The sequence below is a fragment of the Plecotus auritus genome (genome assembly GCF_963455305.1).
Source record: "Plecotus auritus genome assembly, chromosome: 5".
Lineage (NCBI taxonomy): Eukaryota > Metazoa > Chordata > Mammalia > Chiroptera > Vespertilionidae > Plecotus > Plecotus auritus.
In genome coordinates, this window is record NC_137776.1 from 61,079,755 (window position 1) to 61,099,847 (window position 20,093).

The window sequence follows — 20,093 nt, forward strand, 5'->3', positions numbered from 1 at the left end:
ATGGTTTTTGGCCCAGTGAGTGACAGCTAATTGAATGTCAGCAAGCAGAATTGAGGAAATTTGATGCTGGTGATAAAACATCATTGTACCAACAACAGCTGTGCCATCCTTTGGGGGGAGTAGGGTAGAAGCTTTGGGTAGCTGTTGAAAAAGAGAAAGAAATTGTGCAAACTGAAAAGCTCAGAAGCACCCAGATGAAGTTTGGTAAGTTAGTTTTTGGTCAAATAAGTCATGCAAAATATTATAAAAGCTACACTTGTGTTTAAGGTAATAGACATTTTTCTAAGAAGGGCAATAACTCAAGTCAATCAAGGAAAAACTGTGAAGTCCCCAATAACACAGTCCCTATAGAAAAATTCAGGGCTAATAAGGGTCCTACTGTGTCCCTTCCAAGGGTTTTTCATTAGAAGTATCAGAAAACCTTGTAGCACTTTTACCTTTATTACAGCCTTCTGAAAACACAATTTATAGGGCAATGCTTTAAAAAAAATGTTGGTAATAGATTTCACAATTAGCACTGGCAAGATCAGGCCTAGAAGATTCCTAACTAGTGATCAGTTATTTGTATCTTAGAGGAATTGAAAAAAATACATGCTAAACGTTGGTTTTAAAATTCTACCTAAGAACAAATATGTGATGTATGAAAACAATCTTTGGTTGTATTGACAATATAGATTCAAATATAGCTTCATATGATAAGTATGTCAAAGAAAGTTGGGAAGAGCATACACTGAACAGATTCAAAAGTTTTTTGAGAAAAACATTCAAATTTCTTCTGCTGTTATACCCGAAGTAGAGAGTGTGCAAACCATAATTACTCTTTTTCTGAGCAGAGTTGACATTTTTGATGGAATCTGTTTTTGAATAAAAATACAGTCTTTAGACCGGGGGAAAATAACTGTTCAAAATTTTTCAGTTACATGAAAAATCACATGAAGCACCTAGCATATTCAGTTTGGTCAGCCATTTAATTAGACATTTGGCAACCACCGTGTATTTTATTCCCCCACTTGGCTCTGTATTGAAAGCATTAGCTCATTTTCTAATCATTCTCTGATCTCATCTGCAATGTCAATATTTGAAAAAAGCATCCCAAATATGATGCAAATATGCAAAACTGTTTCCTCTTCTGCTCTTGTGGAATTAATTGGGAATTAAAAGTAAATTTTAAATATGTTTTTATTATTTTTGTGTGGAATTAATTGGGAATTAAAAGTAAATTTTAAATATGTTTTTATTAATTTTTTAGAGAGAGAGAAAGGGAAAGGGATAGAAAGACAGAAATATTGGTGAGAGAAAAACATCTCGATTGGCTGACTCCTGTAAGCCTGCTGTTGGGGATCAAGCCTGAAACCTGAGCAGGAATTGAACCAGGGTCCTCTTGGTTCATGCTCAACCACTGAACCACACTGGCCAGGCTAAAAATAAATTTTAAATAGGAAGTCATAACTAAAGACGCCCAGGTTTAGCCCTGGCCTGTGTGTCTCAGTTGGTTGGACCATTGTCCCATGCACCAAAAGGAGGTTCGATTCCTGGTCGGTTGCCTGAAGCAGGCAACTGATCAATGACGCTCTCTCTCCTCTCTTTCTCTCTTAAAAAAAAATTCCCTCACCTGAACAAAGTTTTTGTTTGTTTGTTTGTTTTTAAGTATTAACAAGCATATAACATGGTTATGGTTATCTTCCAGAGATCCACCCCCAGCAATATGGTTTCTCATTTCTTTTATAGAAATGCTGTGGAACAGGATGTGTAGGCCAGTGGCCTGGGGCAATAGAATGAGCCCTATCGCTGGAGATGCAAGTTCTAATCCTGATTCTCTCCTCTGAGATTTTCAGATGGGTCATGTGTCTTCTAGGTGTCAATTTTCTTACCAAAATGAACGCGGATTTCTAAGATCTTCTCTGATATGCCTAAGTATTGACATACCTAAGATTAGGGCTCAATATAAATCAAAGAAATATTACTTTTCCCCAGTGTTATCCTTAGGTCCACATCTAAGGCTTTATTATTTCTCCCCCCCCCCCCCCACCCCAATATAGGTGCCAGATCCCCTTTCTTTTTGGCCAAATCTAGGGCAATTTTTTCTTACCTCTCTTTCTAAAGATTGCTTTCCTCATTCTCTTCCCCTTTCATTGTTTCCTTCATTTTATTTCTACTTTAAAATATTTAGAGCCCATTTTAGCATACTTTATCCCCATGAATGCTGCTAAATCTAAGGCAGTATTTTATATAAAAGAACCTTAAGATTTTTCAAGGCTCTATTTCTGCTTTATTAGTTTCAACTCCTCATATATGTTCAGTGATTAAATGAATTTTGGGTTACTATAGTGTATTGTGATCAAGGTCTTTTACGTTGCCTTTTTGGTTTTTTAATATTCATGAGTCTAGGAAGTTACTAGCATAACCATTTTTTTAAGTGTAGTTTTAAAAGTACAAAATGAACTGAAACAATGTCCACATCTAGAATTGAACAAGCGTTTGACATCCTCAATTAAAAATGTTCCACTGACTCAGAATAGTAAAAAAGCATCATATAGTAATCTAGATCAAAATCCTGCCACCAAGGAATATCCTATATAATAAAAGCCTAATATGCAAATCGACTGAATGGCGGAAGGACTGGTGGAATGACCGGTCGCTATGACATGCACTGACCACCAGGGGGCAGACACTCAATGCAGTAGCTGCCCCCAGCCTGCAGACCCCAGGCCAGCCAGGGCGGGTGCCAGTGGGGACCCCCTGATTGCCCCACTGGTCACCGCACAGATTGGCCCTGATGGCTGGCCAGGCCTAGGGACCCTACCCATGAAATTTGGGCCTCTAGTTATATCAATACCATTCCAAATTGTAAGGTAAACATGAATGTAATCTGAAGGGATTTTGCCAAGGTGATAGCTGTGTGTTTATGAGTACTTCTAAGCCATAAAAACTCAAGTAAATTTTTTGATGAAAAAAATAGTAAATAAAGGACCAGGTTCTCACTACTTGTGGGCCAAAGAGCTGGTAATTATCCAACACATTCATAATGAATATCATCATACTTCCCCAAGTACTCTGTCTTTATTTCCGGGTGCCCGATAGGTTGTATGGGAAAATTTACAGGCTGAGTTTTAGCACAGAGCAGAAAGCAGGCAATTCAAAAGGACTTCTAGTGTTGAGGAAGGACTCCAATCCAATGTTGGACTGTTTCCCTGAGTTAACTTTTGGTATCTCAAATATTGTGATTTTAGAAAATCTTCTATTCAAGTGCTATTCATTTTAAAACTTTAAACGACCATGGAGAAATATAATCACCAAGTTCACTGTCATTTTCACAGTGTATAATGGGCTCACTAGATAAAAACATCAGTTCCTCTTCAGTCTTCAAAATAGTTTTCGAATTTCCACTTTTGATATGGCTTCTTTGGGTCACAAGCAGCAACTTTCAGGGTTTTCTGAGAAAAAATTCCTTCCAAGCATAACAACTGATGATAGTTTCCAAAAACAATGTGATTCACCTGGAGAGAAAGGCGATCTGAGAATGAGCCACAGTTAAGAAATGGAAACCAATTTAAAAAAAAAAAAAAAGATAGCTACTTACATTTTTTATTCTTTAGGGATTATCCTGAACTAAATTAATAATATAAACACAGGCTTTGGACAGTATTAAGTTTGTCTCTCTCTCTCAAACTAAGTTCTCATACTTCAAAGATGAATTTTCTGATCATATGGCTGATTACTATATTATTTAAAGAAAATAGTACCACGCCCTAACCGGTTTGGCTCAGTGGATAGAGTGTTGGCCTGCGGCAGATGGGTCCCAGGTTTGATTCCGGTCAAGGGCATGTACCTTGGTTGCGGGCACATTCCCAGTGGGAGGTGTGTAGGAGGCAGCTGATCGATGTTTCTCTCTCATCAGATGTTTCCAACTCTCTATCCCTCTCCCTTCCTCTCTGTAAAAAATCAATAAAATATATTAAAAAAAGAAAATAGTACCAGATGGCATTTCTATATTTGATGGATGATGGCTCCTCACTGATGGTAGAAAAGAAAAACACACACACACACACACAAACAACCCCACATACCATCACAGATAGTGAGTCAATTTCTTAATTAAGTCTATGCCTTAGAATGCAAATTTAGAATACAAAGTGCTAGGTAAATAATGTATTCTATTTATGAGCTCTCTACCATAATCTCTGAGTACATAATGCCTGATGTCCAGAAAATTTGGATGTAATTAGGAAAAAAGTCAAAGGCACTTCAGGGTTCTATTATTGCTTAATATGTATTAATATCCTAGAAATGGTTCATGGCTTACTTAGAACTTGCAACTATCAAGGACTATGACAAAGATGATCATATATATATATATATATATATATATATATATATATATATAGTTTTATAATACTTTAAAAAATTATTAAACACGGCTGACAATAATTTATTTTACAGATGTTCCTGCAAAACTATGTTAGAAAAAATAGACCTCTGGTAAAATCATTCTAAATGCTTTTATCTACTGAATCATTTGTAATGTAATTGAGATTTAACTTAGATGATCAAGTATGTCATTGGGTTAGACCTCTCCACTGAAACTATCATCAGCATCACCCAGGAGACAGTTAGACATGCTGACTCTCAGCATCGCCATAGACCTATGGAATCAGAATCTGCGTTGTAACAAACTCCCTTGTAGAACTTTGGCAATATGATGCTTGAGTATGCTCAAGGTTTTGTAAAGGAGTTGAACTTGAGCAACATTATTATTGACTACCTACAATGTTCTGCTGCGGATTGTAAAGAGGTAACTAAAAAACTTGTCCCCAGACCTGGCTGGTGTCCTCAGTGGTTAGAGCATTGGCCTGTACACTGAAGGATCTCAGGTTCGATTATGGTCAAGGGCTCCTACCTGGGTTTCAGGTGTGCTTCCCAAACCTAGTCAGGGCTTGTGTGGGAGGCAACCAGTCAATGTTTCTCTCTCTCCTCCTCTCCCATTCTTCCTTCCACTCTCTCTGAAGAAGCAATGGAAAAAGTATCCTCAGGTGGGGATTAACAACAACAACAACCCCCCCGCCACACACACACACACACACCAAAACCGTGTCCCCATCCTAAAGACACATGGGATACAGGGGTATTCCATTCCCCAAGTCCTAGAAGCCACTTATGAAAATATTTACCTTTAGGTGACCTCATTCCAGAGCATTTGGGGAAGGCTGACCTAGAGACCATCTTTTAAATGCTGATTTATAAACATATAACTTTAATAATTTATTGGTATCCAGGGTCAAGCTTACCATTACCCCTCCTCCTTCCATGAAGCTCCCAATTCCTAATGCTTTCTGAAAAGGGAGACATGCTCCTGCCATTCATAGTCTTATTTTCCATTTCTCCCTTTTCTTTTTAACTTTCATATCTTGGAGGACTTAGAAGGGTTAGTATGAAAACTACCAAAATACTGAAAAAAGAAAAAAGACCATTTTCAAGATACTCATTTCTATGACATCTAGCAGCATGAAAAGGGGAACTCGAGGCAGAAAGCAGCTATATATTGTGTTAAAGTCACAAACAAGGTGGGGTAAGGATTTTGTTCTCCTCATATTCTCTATTTTCTTTTTCTTTTTCTCTTCTCTCTCTCTCTCCCTATATCTACTTCTCTCCCTATCTCTACTTCTCTCCTGGGTCTAATCTAATTTATTTGATACATATTTATGGATTTTCCCAACACCATAAAACATAAAATTAGCAGTTTATGCACTAGTAATTTCTAATTTTTCAGAAACATTCAATAATAACCATTATTACTAAAGAGAAAAAACATGCCCCGAGGGAACAGAAATGTAACCGAGAAAATCTAAAGTGGGGAAGGCTGGAGAATGTGCGGCTCAGGCCCTGGTTTTGACACTGGGCAGAAAGAAAATTATCCTGAAAAGAATACTCACTGGCTGTGACATCAAAAGAAATGGAGGCACTCCAAGTAAAAAAGTGGGCTTACTTTGGGGCTATTCCTGAGCAAAATGACGGTCTCCATATACTCAGTGCATTTAGCGGATTTGGTGGCTACCTCCTGGTGAGCTAGTGGGAAATTTGAGAAGGCAGTCCTGACATTATTTCTGCCACTCCAAGATCCTACATCAATGCTTATGACTTTGTACCCTGTTGAAACAGAATTGGGAAAAGCTGAGAGGGCTTTGAGGGACCAGGGTATTGCAGGGATGTTCTGGTAAATATGAACGACCAGACCTCTGGAAAAACACCCCTGATTTGTAGCATGGATATAAATACACCTACCGTGGCTGGTTTGAATTTACCAAAGCAGGATCCCTGAAGGTGCAGTTGGCAAGAGTTGAACACGACCAGCTCCTGCAAGCTGGTGGGAGTTGGCTCCAGCACCCCAGCAGAGCCCAGGTCTCTGGAAACCAGAGGGCATGAGCAAATGCCCTTTGTGTGGAACTGGATGCAGAGTAAAATGCAGGGCTTGGAGGGAGCACACTGCTTCTTACTTTCCCCATACACTCTCCTTGTGAGCTTTTCTGGTAACCGATGCAATCTAATTCTAGCCTATAAGCCCAACTTTTGGCATTGTTAACTGACTAAACAACAACTTTAGAAACAGATGATGATAGCAATACAACCAACAAAACCTGGTGACTTCTATTTAAAATAATTGATAATTTACAAAAATATGCCTATCTCTCTGTAATAACTTTTTCACTGCCTCTGTTGTCACAAACACATTGAAATCTTCAGATTGATTAGCTGCCAGTGAGGGTATTCTGTCACATTTAGTGGGAAGTTGGATTTGTGGTAGAGAAGAGATACACATATTTCACTTACCAGTTCTGAGTGAAAGGCTGATGTTGATTTGTGTAGCCATTTCAGCCCTTTGTTTCTGTTATCACAAGGGTGCAGCCTCAAGGCTCCCTGATCAGGGATGGGAGCCAAGCACCATTCTTCATGTTTAATAAGTCTTAACCAGGTATAATTAAACTGTTGAAGCTGTGGATGAAATGAGTAAGAGAAAGGTCACCTCAGGTGGAAAACACAAGTAAGGGCTTTGTCAAACGTTTTTGCCAGCAAAGGTTAAGAATATAGGCACTCTCGTCAGATGTTTTGTATTTGAATCCTGGTACTGCCACTTTCAACACTGATAGTAGGAGCATAATATTAATCCTGTCTAATCTAATTTTTCTCCATTTTAAGTTGGGTAGCAACTTCAACATGTCTGTCTCAGAGGCTTGGGTAATGACTGTCAAGTGTTTAGCACACTTACGTAAGCCCTCAAAAAGTGTTAGTTGCAACAATACACCGTAGTCCAGTTAGTACATACCTGCAAATAAATGTCATTCCAGGAGTTTGGAATCCCAGACAACCTGGTGCTTGAAGTATTGGAACATCCAAACCACCATAGCCTTGAGCCAATGGGGCTCCAGGAGATCCAAGTCAGGGTCCTAAATTACCTTGTGGAAATTATTATGCTAGACAATTGGACCCCTAGAGGAAATGTTAAAAATCTTTCTTTGCTGATAATGTGAAGAACTGCTCTTGGACAATTCCAGTTTTGGGGAGTCACCAAGGTCTACAATAAATACCAATTCAGGTGATAGAACCATGTTTTCAATTTTTATATATTTTCTCCAGTTATTTACAACCTAGTACTATCTGCCTGGTTAATAAACTGTAAGGCTCTGAGTCTGTGGAAAATTTGTAAACGTATTAGGAAAAAAAAGGCTGCTGGTAAAATCTATCTAAATGCTTTTATCTAATGAATTATTGGTAATGTGATTGAGATTTCACTTAGATGATCAAGTATGGCATTGGGGTAGACCTCTCTGCTGAAAGGTCTTCTCCCTGGCATATGCCACTCTCTGGACCAGCATTAGGGACACCTACATCTAGTTGGAAATGCTGAGAATCAGTTCTGCCACGAACCTATTGAATCAGAATTCACATTTAACAAACTCCCCAGGTGATTTGTGTGCATATTAAAATTTGAGAATGTGGAATAAAAGGTGGCTCTATGGAAAGTAACCTCACTGGGGGATCTGATCACAAATTCCCAACAGGGCAGGTCATGGTGGGTGGTCATGCCCCAGGCATGTACATTCTTAGGCAAAAGGCTTACTTTGCCTTAAGCAAGCCCTGTCCATTGTTTCTATGCATCTAGGTCAGTGGTCGGCAAACTGCAGCTTCCAAGCCACATGTGCCACGGTTTGCCACTCTGTTGACTAATGAGTTTGCCGACCACTGACCTAGACTTCGATTCCAATAATTACAGGCTGTTGTTCTTTCTTGTGATTAAGTCCCTATCCCAGTGGTCGGCAAACTCATTAGTCAACAGAGTGGCAAACCGCGGCTCGCGAGCTGCATGTGGCTTGTGAGCTGCAGTTTGCCGACCACTGATCTAGGTTAACACATCTTTGAAACGTCCCCTTTTAAAGAACCCTCCTTCTAAAGTGTGACCACCCTTTCAGACCTGTTTCAAAAATGTTCGAGAGCACATAATCTGAACTACACACCTGTAATCCAATCCCTGCCTTGCTTTCTCCCACCTTCATGTACTTCCTAACATACCTTCCTTAATCTCAAATGCACACACATACACACACACAAAAAACAACAACAACAAAAAAAAACACAAACAAACAAACAAACAAACAAAAAACAACCCTGCAAAACTGTTATTCTCTAGAGCATTTGGGATCTTAATCCCTGGTATATGCCATCAGTTTGCCTCAAATAAACTCATTAAATTTTTCTATAGGTTTGGATGTTTCTTATGTTGACAAGAAGCATAGACATAATACAAAGAAGCTATGTAGCTATGAAGAGAAGCTAGATAATACCTTGCAAAGGGACATCTCAACTGACTGAGAAGTTAACTAAAGAGACTTTTTAGGTAAGGTGAAAGATAGGGCTTGATGGGTCAATCCTACAACCCTAGGGTTTTATTCCTTTTAAGCTTTTTTTTTTTTTAAATAAATGCTGTAGTCACTGGCTTGATGTTGTCTCATTATTTCTGGCAAAAATAAGTTCATTTCCACCAAGTTTCTTTACTTTTTATTACTCAAACAAGCCACAGGAAGCAGAAGCTGAAAAGGAGTAACAAGTCAAAGAGGGAGATGGGCATTTGTGGAGGTAGGGGTTGCACAAGTCATACCTTTCCCTCCTAGTCTCCCCTCAAGAGACTCAATGGTTATTGAGACCAGAACTTGGGATTTCAGATAAAATACTGATGAGACTTGAAGGGTTGCACTATTTAATATTTTATTTTCATATAATTTGGACTAATATTGTTTTGTTTTACTATTTGTGAATTGTTTCCTCTTAGAATTGTTAATACATACAAATTATTTCTTTCCATTGATTTTTGACACTTTTCTCTTTCAACTGTCTCCTCTTTTTCCTAATTAACAGTCCCCTTAGCCTCAGGTTACAATCCACAGCTGAATTATAGCCACAGAGATGACAAAATGCCTTTTCTTCTAGTAGCAGCTTTGAATGAAGAGGTAGAGATGGGATGTGCTTCAAAATAAAAACAATATCTTAGTCGAATCAAAGTAGTATATTTTGTCAAGCCTATGTTATCACAAAAAAATAATTTCTCTACCTAAGAGTGGCCTACAATTTTAGGGGACTGAGTTGTACTCATGAATTGATGTCCCTGTGAGTCCAGAAACTGTCCCCACAGAATAAGAATGGATAGGGAGCATGTGTTGGAGAGCGAGGTGCCATCACCTCCAGCTCCCCTCCAGCATTGCAGAGTCCCTGCTCGGTTCTCCCCAGGCCACTCTCTCCCCTAACCACTGTGCTCTGAGCCTGTGGGAGTGTTGCTGCAGGGTTTTCCATTATGGATCATGGATTATGTGATTTACATTATTTCCCTCAAATACAGAAGAATGGGGGCAAGGGATAGAATCAGAGAATCAAATTGCTACCTGAGATTAATTATTTAAAAATATGTCCTGTCTTTTTCTTTATTACTCTATCTTTATATGTCACGTGCTATTTTCCACTTTTTTTTGGTCTGTTATAGCAGTGAACATTTGTGGAGCATTAAGTACTAGGTGTTGTTCTACATCCCTCATAGTTTCATCTAATTTGATTCTCACACTAGCTTTAGGGTAGGCACTATCATCACTGCCATTTACCTAAGGGTTAAGAAACATACAAAATTCACACACTTTGCAAGTGAAGGAGCCAGATCTGCATTTCTCTGGGTTGACTTCATTACCCACATCTTTACATTTAGTGGTGGACCTTCTTATCACCAACCTTATGATTATATAGAAATTAACTATTGTTTCTGTAAGCAAAAACCAATTTCTCAAGTGAGTGATGAATGTGCTATACCCCGCACTTATCAGCTAGACCAGTACTGTGAACTGTACCTACTATAAGAGAGCAAACCCCAGCCCAGCATACCTTGCTGCTCCCGTCACAGTCTTCCAGAATGGCTGTGGTATTTTCAATGGCAATGCATTTACCCAAGGCCACGTTAATAAGCTAGGAAGCAAAATATAAAATATGTATGAAGAAACAAATATTTTAAAGTAGATCAAGACATTCAGAAAACACAGAATATAAAACTACAGGAAGGTTAAAAGACAGTTAAGTTAATAGCACAGCAGTACTTAGCACTATAAGATTTCAGTGGTTGCTATCTCTAAAAGACATAATGTAATCTTGCTAAAGTACAGCTTCAATCTGTCAATTGAGGCCTGTGATTTAGCCACAGAGCCAACAAACAGAAGCTTTAAATTAACCCTTGCCTGGAATGCTGAATAGGGAATGAGCAAAAGGTGGCAAGAAAAAGTAGTTATTTTCTTGGCTCAAGTTTGTCTGATGCATATATTAAAAGTCATTGCACACACTTGCAATTTAATCAAACCGACAACTACGGGCTCTGTTGCCTGGCTGACCCCTCCAAGCTACTTGACTGCTCAGGCACTGAATCATAGATAGATAAATTGAGTCCTTCAAGAACAGCAGATTTCCAGCTGATTCCCTGTCAGAATCTTCCTAATGACTCAGGCAAGCTACAATTCATTACAGGAAAGTCACGAAAATGAATACAGAGCCAAGCTTAAAGGCACTTTCTGGCAGGCCCCCAGCTTTTTAATGGATTTGCAGGGTCAAATATGGAGGCAGCTTTCTATAAGTCACCATTTAACGCAGAAAAATGTTGATTCCCTTGCCCCCTTGACATCCTGGGCAGGGCTAATGAGGCAGTGGGTTAATAGTGCAATTTAGACTTCTCAGGTTTCTAGAAGAGCTGTGTAGAACCAAGTTTCCACTCTGGAGAGCCTGTGGAGCAAGGAGGCGGTGAAGTCTTAGTTTCCAGGGACACTATCAGTGCCCTTTCCTGTTCCACATGCCTAACACAGAGCTCTAACTCTGGGGTGATGACGCAGGCTATGTAGCTCACAAAACTACCAGCGTTCAGAACATGGTGCTCAGTGAGTTGGTCTTCACTTTTCCACACATAACTTAGCTGGCAAGAAAATGCAGAAAAACAACAACTAAACTAAACTAAAAGCAAGTGGGAAAACTGCAAATCTACACTAATAAAAGAGAAATATGTAAATTGACTGTCACTTCACAATGCCCACAAGCCAATCAGGAGTGAGTATGCAAATTAACCTGACAAAGATGGTGGTGGCCCCGCCCCCCAGTCGCTCTGGGCCTCTGGGCCTCTGGGCAGCACACATGCAGGTGTGGTGCAGCCAGGCGGGGCGGGATGCCTGCTACGAGGAAGAGGGCAGGGGGAGGAGCGGTGCTCCACCTGGCGCGAAGATGGAAGGTGGCGGCCAGAGCAAAGGCCTGGGTCCCGGGTGCCAGAGGAAAACCAGTGCCGGCAGCCAGGGGAAGGAAGGCCTATTGCACAAATCTTTGTGCAATGGGCCTCTAGTACTATAAGAAAGGGACCAAAATTCTACGGACGGGAGAAAAACTCAGGCATGGATAAGCCAGAGAGGTGGGATTGCAGTCCTCCACATAATAATGCAAAACTTGAGTAAGACCTTCAGTGGAATGGTGTCTTGGAAAAAACAATCTACCCTTTAGCAGAGGGATGCCATAGGGAGGCTAGATTCTGAGAGATCTAAAACCTTACAGTGACCTTCATTTGGATTTGAGATGTGAATTTACACTTGTATTGAATATAAATCCTGACAGACCTTTGAGGCACTGAAACAACATAAAAATAGTAGCTAGTTGGTTACTTTGGGGATGGCTGGAATGCAAAAGAAATTCTAGAAGGACAGGAACTCTGTCAGAAATCCTCAAAGAAAGCACTGTTCACAATTTAAAATGGCAAATATGGGAGAAAACCACCCACCATTAGTAACTGGGAGCAGTCAGAACTCACAGAAGGAATCAACCATCGTAAACTTCAGAGAAGAGAGTTAATAGAGATGAATGAAGGTAGAATAATCCTGGAGATTAAAGAAAGGAAATGGTGCCTCAACTGTTCTCTGGATTTTTAACAGAGTTAAATATAAACTCCTCTACTTGCGGATTTAGAAAATATTTTATCATCAAAGGGGTGTGGGAATCTCTGGCTTCAATCTCTTGAACAGGTGGTCTTACCCCAGAACCTTTCAGAACTTTCAGTAGGGTACCATAATGTTCAGCTTGCTGCTCTAAGAGGGAATGTAGTGTGTTGTTTGCCAAATGTATTTGACCATAGATCCCTAGTTTTTGGCAGCACAGCTAATAACATGGCCCAGAACAATGTTTGGGAGCCCCAGGTTCAACAGATTTCTTTGTATTTATTTTGTACAATTCCTTCTTCCAAGAACTGAAAGGCATTAAAAGGAAAAAGAGCAATCTTTTCTATCCTTGCCTCCCTCCCCTACCCCCCTACCCCTGTCCACTTAATCTGAAGATCTGTTTCCCTTCTCTCTTTACCATTGATTACTAGAGAAATTTACTGGAGAAACTGCTTTTCTTCATAACAAAATATTCGATGAAGTGCTAAGGAACTGTGATTCTTGATCTCATTGTGAATGGTTTTCAAAATTGAGTCATTTTATTTTATTCCTAGAGGCCCGGTGCATGAAATTCATGCACAGGGGGTGGTGGCGGTGGTGTGTCCCTAAGCCCAGCCTGCACCCTCTCCAATCTGGGACCCTTTGAGGAATGTCCGACTGCCCTATCACAATCCAGGACTGCTGGCTCCCAACAGCTTGCCTGCCTGACTGCCTGATTGCCCCTAACAACTTCTGCCTGCCAGACAGACCACCCCCTAACCACTCCCCTGCCAGCCTGATCGACTACTAACTGCTCCCCTGCTGGTCTGATTGTCCCTAACTGCCCTCCCCTGCAGGCCTGGTTGCCCCTAACTATCTTCCCCGCAGACCTGGTCTCCCCATCCTCCCCTACAGGCCTGGTCACCCCTAACTGTCCTCCCCTGCTGGAACGGTTGCCCCCAACTGCCCTCCCCTGCTGGCTCGGTCACCCCTAACTGCCCTCCCCTGCAGGCTTTGTCCCTCACAACTGCCCTCCCCTGCAGGCCTTGTCCCTCCCAACTGCCCTCCCCTGCAGGCCTGGTCACCCCTAACTGACCTCCCCTGCTGGCCTGGTTGCCCCCAACTGCCCTGCCCTGTAGGCCTGGTCACCCCCAACTGCCCTCCCCTGCAGTCCTGGGTTCCCTTACAACTGCCCTCCCCTGCCGGCCATCTTGTGGCAGCCATCTTGTGTCCACATGGTGCAGCCATCTTTGACCACATGGGGGTGGCCATCTCGTGTGTTGGAGTGACGGTCAATTTGCATATTACTCTTTTATTAGATAGGATTATTTTATCCTCACCTGAGAATATTTTTTTCCATTGATTTTTAGAGAGTGGAAGGGAGGGAGGAGGGGGAGAGAGAGAGAGCGAGAGAGAAACATCAACATGACAGAGACACATCGATTGGTTGCCTCCCATACATGCCCCTATGGGGGCAGGGGAACCTCAACAGAGGTACATGCCCTTGATGGGGAGGGAATCAAACCCAAGACCTTTTGGTCTGTGAGCTGACTCTCTAACCACTGAGCAACAGGCCAGGGCTTCATTTTGTTTTTAAAGAATTGTACCAATGATTTTACTGTAAACCATTTAGATATTTTTAAAAAATCAGGTAGTATATCAATTTTAAACTTTTCATTTTGAATTATTTTATTGCCAAATTTAGGGAATGGGAGTTACTCCCGTTTATCACAGAATTGTTAAACGTTAGGCTATAGGCCTGTTTCTACGAATTTTATCCAATATAAATACACATTATTTGTGAAGTTATCTTATTTCTTCCAAATATTTTTGGTTCACTAAGAAATGACTTGTTCTCACTAAAAACACAAACAGAACACCCCCCCCACCACAAACAAACAAAGAAAAAAAAACTTCACTGGATTTGAATTCCTAAGTGTATAGGTTGTTCCATCTCATTTTCATGGAACTTTTCAAGATTGTCTATCCAAAATAACGTTCTAGTTCATCTCACTCTGCATTGCCTGAAGAAAGGTCCTAATTTTTTTCTTTTTAATAATAATAATGCTCCCTACTGGTTGCTTCAGAAGAAAGCAAATGACATCTTTATTAAAATTTTTCTAAGGAGGAGAAACCAAGATGGTGGCATAGGTAAGCACCTAAACTGCTGCCTCGCACAACAATTTCAAAACTACAACTAAAAGATAGAACGGACACCATCCAGAACCACAGGAAAGCTGGCTGAGTGAAAATTCTACAACTAGAAGGAAGGAGAAAAGCTCACAGAGAATTGGAGGTACGGCAAAGGGTCTTTGTGCGAGCAGAGAGGAAGGGCAGCTGAGAGCCTGTCTGACTTTCTCTGGCGGAAGGGGGAAGGAAGCCCCCAACTGCACTGAACCCCAGTTCTGACTGCACTGAACCCCAGTCCTGGGCGAAACCCTGTGGACCCAAGCTCATACAGGGGGAGTCTGGACTGTCAGGTAGAGAGAAAGACACCCGGAGACTCGGAGACCCGGGGGAGACACAGGGGAGCCCCGGCGGGCAGGCATCTGGAGGCGCACGCCAGTGTGCACAAAAGCTGCAGAGGTTGCCACAGGCTTTCCCTAGCAGAAGGGAGTCGGAAACTCCTGACTGCACTGAACCCCAGTTCCAGGTGAGCCCCTGGGGACCCACACTCTTACGGGGGGAATCTAGACTCTCGGGCGGAGACTCGGGAGCCGGGGAAGGCAGAGGTCTAGAGGCGCGTGCATGCCAGTGCACACAAAGGCTTTCCCTAGTGGAAAGGAGTCAGAAGCTCCTGACTGCACTGAGCCCCAGTTCTGACTGCACTGAACCCCAGTTCCAGGCGAGCCCCTGGGGACCCATGCTCTTGTGGGGGGAATCTGGACTCTCGGGCGGAGACTTGGGAGCCGGGGAAGGCAGAGGTCTGGAGGTGCGCGCGCTCAAGGGCAAGGCTGACTGGAAGCCAAGGCTGTCTGCTCCGCCCTCAGACTCCACCCCATCCAAGCTGAGCACAGAGGCTATTGCAATTTGGCAAGTCTAATCCTATAAGGCTGTCTCCAGCACCAAACTTCTCCCAGTGTAGACACAGCTGATCCTTATAGCCAACTGGCCTGGAGGTCAATTCCTCCCAGTGATACCAACAACAATCAAGACTTAACTACAACAAGGCTGTACACACAGTCCACAAAGGGGTGCACCAAGAGTGTCCACCTCAGGTTAACTGGGGAGGCCGACCCACTGGGCCATATAGGAAACCTAGCACACAAATCTACCCTACCAACTCAGGGAAGCAGTGAAAATGCGGCGTCAAAGACACAGATCACAAACGAAAGAAATGGAGGAAAACAAATGACTGGATATAGAATTCAAAACCACGGTTATAAGGCTTTTCAAGAATATCCTAGAAAAGGCCAATAAATATAACGAGACCCTCAAAGATATGAAAAAGGACCAACTAGAAATTAAACATACACTGACTGAAATAAAAAATATTATACAGAGACCCAACAACAGACTAGAGGAACACAGGAATCAAGTCAAAGAATTGAAATACAAAGAAGCAAAAAACACTCAACCGAAAAAGCAAAAAGCAAAAAAAATCCAAAAAGTTGAAGATAGTGTAAGAAGCCTCTGGGCGTACCAACATCAGAATTATGGGGGTTCCAGAAGAAGAGAGAGAGCAAGATACTGAAAACCTATTTGAAGAAATCATGACCGAAAACTTCCCCCACCTGGTGAAAGAAATAGACTTACAAGTCCAGGAAGCGCACAGAACCCCAAACAAAAGGAATCCAAAGAGGACCACACCAAGACACATCATAATTAAAATGCCAAGAGCAAAAGACAAAGAATATTAAAAGCAGCAAGAGAAAAACAGTTAATTACCTACAAGGGAGCACCCATACGACTGTCAGCTAATTTCTCAACAGAAACTATGTAGGGCAGACGGGAGTGGCAAGAAATTTTCAAAGTGATGAATAGCAAGAACCTACAACCAAGATTACTCTACCCAGCAAAGCTATCATTCAGAATTGAAGGTCAGATAAAGAGCTTCACAGATAAGAAAAAGCTAAAGGAGTTCATCACCACCAAACCAGTATTATATGAAATGCTGAAAGGTATTCTTAAAGAAGAGGAAGAAGAAAAAAGTAAAGATAAAAATTATGAACAACAAATACATATCTATCAACAAGTGAACCTAAAAATCAAGTGAATTAAAAACCTGAGAAACAGAATAATCTGGTGAATATAATAGAATCAGGGGCATAGAAAGGGAGCGGACTGATAATTCTCAGGGGGAAAGGGATATGGGGGGGCGGGTTTCAGGAAGAGACTGGACAAAAATCATACACCTATGGATGAGGACAGTGAGGGGGAGGTAAAGGCAGAAGGTGGGGTGGAAACCGGGTGGAGGGGAGCTATGGGGGGAAAAAGGAGAAACAATTGTAATAATCTGAATAAAGATTTATTTAAAAAAATGGAAAAAAATTTGTCTAAGGAAGGCAACACATAGTGAGAAAAATAATTTGTTAAAATTCTTAAAAAGGGGACTCCTCCCCGTCCCTACATGGGAGTCAGTTCTGTGGGACTCTTTCCCTCTCCCCATGTGGGAGTCTGTACTTGTTCTTCAATAATTCTCCACCTTTGCTATACCAAAAAAAAATCATTAAAAATATATATTTTTGCATTTTGATATATAATAACTCAGGCATCAAAGGCTGTTTCATTAGGAGAACTCTTCAAAAATTTTATGGGAATGCAAACAAGTTAGCTGCACAGAGGAGGCAAAAGACAGTTTTTTAGTTCCCTCTGGTGGTTAAAGCTCAGTAATGCTCTTGCTGAGATTTTGTGTGGTTAGGACAGGAAAAAATTACTATGGTGAAAATTTCTTTTCTTTTCCTGCTCAAAAGATAGAATTTAAAAATATAAATTTATTTTACAGACATATCATTTGAATAGTATTCTTCCTACTGAGTTGCCTATGATAAAACACCAGATTGCACTACCTGAAACAGCACGATTCTATTTTGACCTATAAGGATGGCAATTTCATAATACATTATGGTACATAGAAACAGATCATGTGTACCCATTTGTCAGTTGAATTTCATAACAACAGAACAAAATTTCAGACCACTTTCCTCTCTTTCACAGTCTTCCAGGATATCCTTATACCACCAGGGAGAATAGTTTTACTAAGTCCTTGTAATCAGGAGATTTGCTTCCCAAAGAATGGCTGGTTTGCACAATCCCCTTTCAAATGCAAACTGAAAAAAGTTGGCTTAAAAAAGCAGGCTTATTGATGTTCAAGTCTGAGAACCTCTGGCATGAAGAAAAAGAAAACTCAAAGAAAATAAAACAACACTGACAGTAAACCTTAAATGAGAAATAGAACAATAAAAGAAATTAAAAATATGCATAACTAGGGAAGAGCTCCAGGTCAACGCTTGACTAACCATCTCCAAACCCATCCTATGGTAAATGTCCTCACGTCTGGCCATCCTCTTCAAGTCCAGCCTCACTCCTAGAATAGGATGAAATGGCTTTTGTCTAATTTCTCCTCTTCCTTGATTTTTCCTTCACTTTGTACTCTATCCCACTTATTTAGCTTGGCTACTTTCCTTTTGGTACATTACCTTGTGCCTTGGAATTTTCTCTGCTGTTGTCTGACAATTTGTTATTTTTAACATGTTTTTGAAATCTATAAAATTCTAACTAAATCATGCCATCCCATTGTTTAACCCTACTCAATAACTTACCATTACATTCAGAAGTAACAGAGGAAAGAAGGAAGGAAGGATCTTTACTCTGCCTACAAGGACCTACATGATCTGACTCCTTCCTCCCTCTTCAACTTCACCTGGTGCCATTCTTCCCTCCTTCACACCCTGACAACATTCATCTCCTTTCCAGTTCTTGAACACCTCGGATGGTCATCAGTCTCAGAGTTTACACACAAGAGTATCCTGTGCTTGGGGCTCTCTTTAGCATTTGGCTGACTCTTGGTCTTTCAGACCTAGCCTTCAACATCTCCTCAGTTGACCACTCTAACTTAGAAGGATTCTTCACTGTTGGCATGTCCCCCAAATGAGAGCTATTATATTTATTCACTCTTTACTTGCTTATTTTTATAATCTTTTTTCTCTTCTCAACTCCAAGCTCCACAAAGAAGAGGTCAAGTCTACTTAATTTATCACCTGATAATTCAGTTTTAAAATATTGCCTGGTTTATTGATACGTAATAGATATTTGCTGAATTAGTCGGTGAACACGGCTGCCTGGAAGTCTTCTTCAAGTTTACCTTTTATTTCATCCTCAACCTTGCTTTGTCTCATCTGCACTCAAACTTGGTATTTATTTATAATGTAATAATTAATTCATTCTTTCCCCCATATTTTCAAAAGTATATTGGCATTTTATTTTTATGGAGTCAGATTTTAAATTGCTGCTTGAACTTACCACACCACCAGCTCTCACAATGGGAGCCTTCAAGTCAGGAAATACATTCTCCAAGTACCATTTGAAACTTTTGCATTTTAGTTTCTTTCGAAGTTCCCGTTGTTGGGTGAGGTTTCCGACATCTAGCCCTTGGTCTATGAGGTGATCCCCGTGGCCATAGAACAGCTCCTTGTACTCGTCAAGCCAGACCTCGGCTACCCGCACCAAATTCCGCTCCACCGTCTTCATTCGGTCTTTGGGGAAAGAATATGGGTTGTCATTTCTGAAAATGTGGCCCACTCTGGAACAGGGAATGATCTCAATTTCACCACCACACATCCACACCTGAAACAGTTTAATGATAAGCATCAATTATCAAATCCTTGTCCACAAATTATGGGCAATTAACGATGGCAAGAAACCACCTGACTATTCATTCCCCTTCCCCACCCTGTTTGAAGTAGTACTCTCAACTTCTAAAATCTTCAATAGAAAATTAAACTCAACAGGTTTATTTAGTTTTGTATATTGCTATGGACCATTTTAGAATTAGTAAAATATATATTTCCCCTTCCTTCCTTTGCAATGTAAATTTCTATTTCCCAAAGAAATCCTCACAGAATCTCATTATGTAAAATGAGTTCCTGCTTTAGTTGAATCAGGAAAAGGACTATATATTTTCTTAAAAAAAAACACACACACACAAACACACAACTCGAAAACCATTCTCCTTGATCAGGAGCTCAAATAATACCACTTTTACTACATATCACCCCACTGCATAGGAGAGCCATTGCTTTTTGGATGCTCTCCTCTATGGCTGCTGCCACAGCTTCAGATATTAATCCATGACTTTATAAATACCCAGAGTCCTCTGATACGTCCCAAGTTGCTGCACTATGGCCTGTCCGCAGCCTGCCCTATGGTCACTTCCTGTCATGTGTGTTCTCCACAATGACCCATAACTAAATGATTTCATTACTTCCAATATATTAGAAAAATGTTCCAAGAGAGTTATTTTATATTAAGTATGAATCCTACAGTGTTTACACGAGATGACAGACAATTATTTCCCCCATATTAGGGAGCTCTAATAAATTTCATGGGTGCTATTGATTCTTCCAAATTCAATCTTGGATATGAAAACATTAATCCAGAAGCCCTAAAATTTCTGTGAAATTCCCCCTCCTC

General features: G+C 40.8%; 1 protein-coding gene across 1 annotated transcript in view; it reads right to left on the bottom strand.

Annotated features, from left to right (window-relative positions):
• Positions 1-3,356: 3,356 nt before the first annotated feature.
• Positions 3,357-20,093, bottom strand: part of GALNT5 (polypeptide N-acetylgalactosaminyltransferase 5) — a gene marked incomplete at both ends in the record, with an annotated part of 46,031 nt that continues 29,294 nt past the window's right edge. Inside the window, 4 exons of the mRNA XM_080669338.1 lie at positions 3,357-3,497; positions 6,826-6,987; positions 10,414-10,494; positions 18,924-19,247. Coding sequence (XP_080525464.1) covers positions 3,357-3,497; positions 6,826-6,987; positions 10,414-10,494; positions 18,924-19,247 — 708 coding nt within the window. The remainder of the gene's footprint in view (positions 3,498-6,825; positions 6,988-10,413; positions 10,495-18,923; positions 19,248-20,093) is intronic.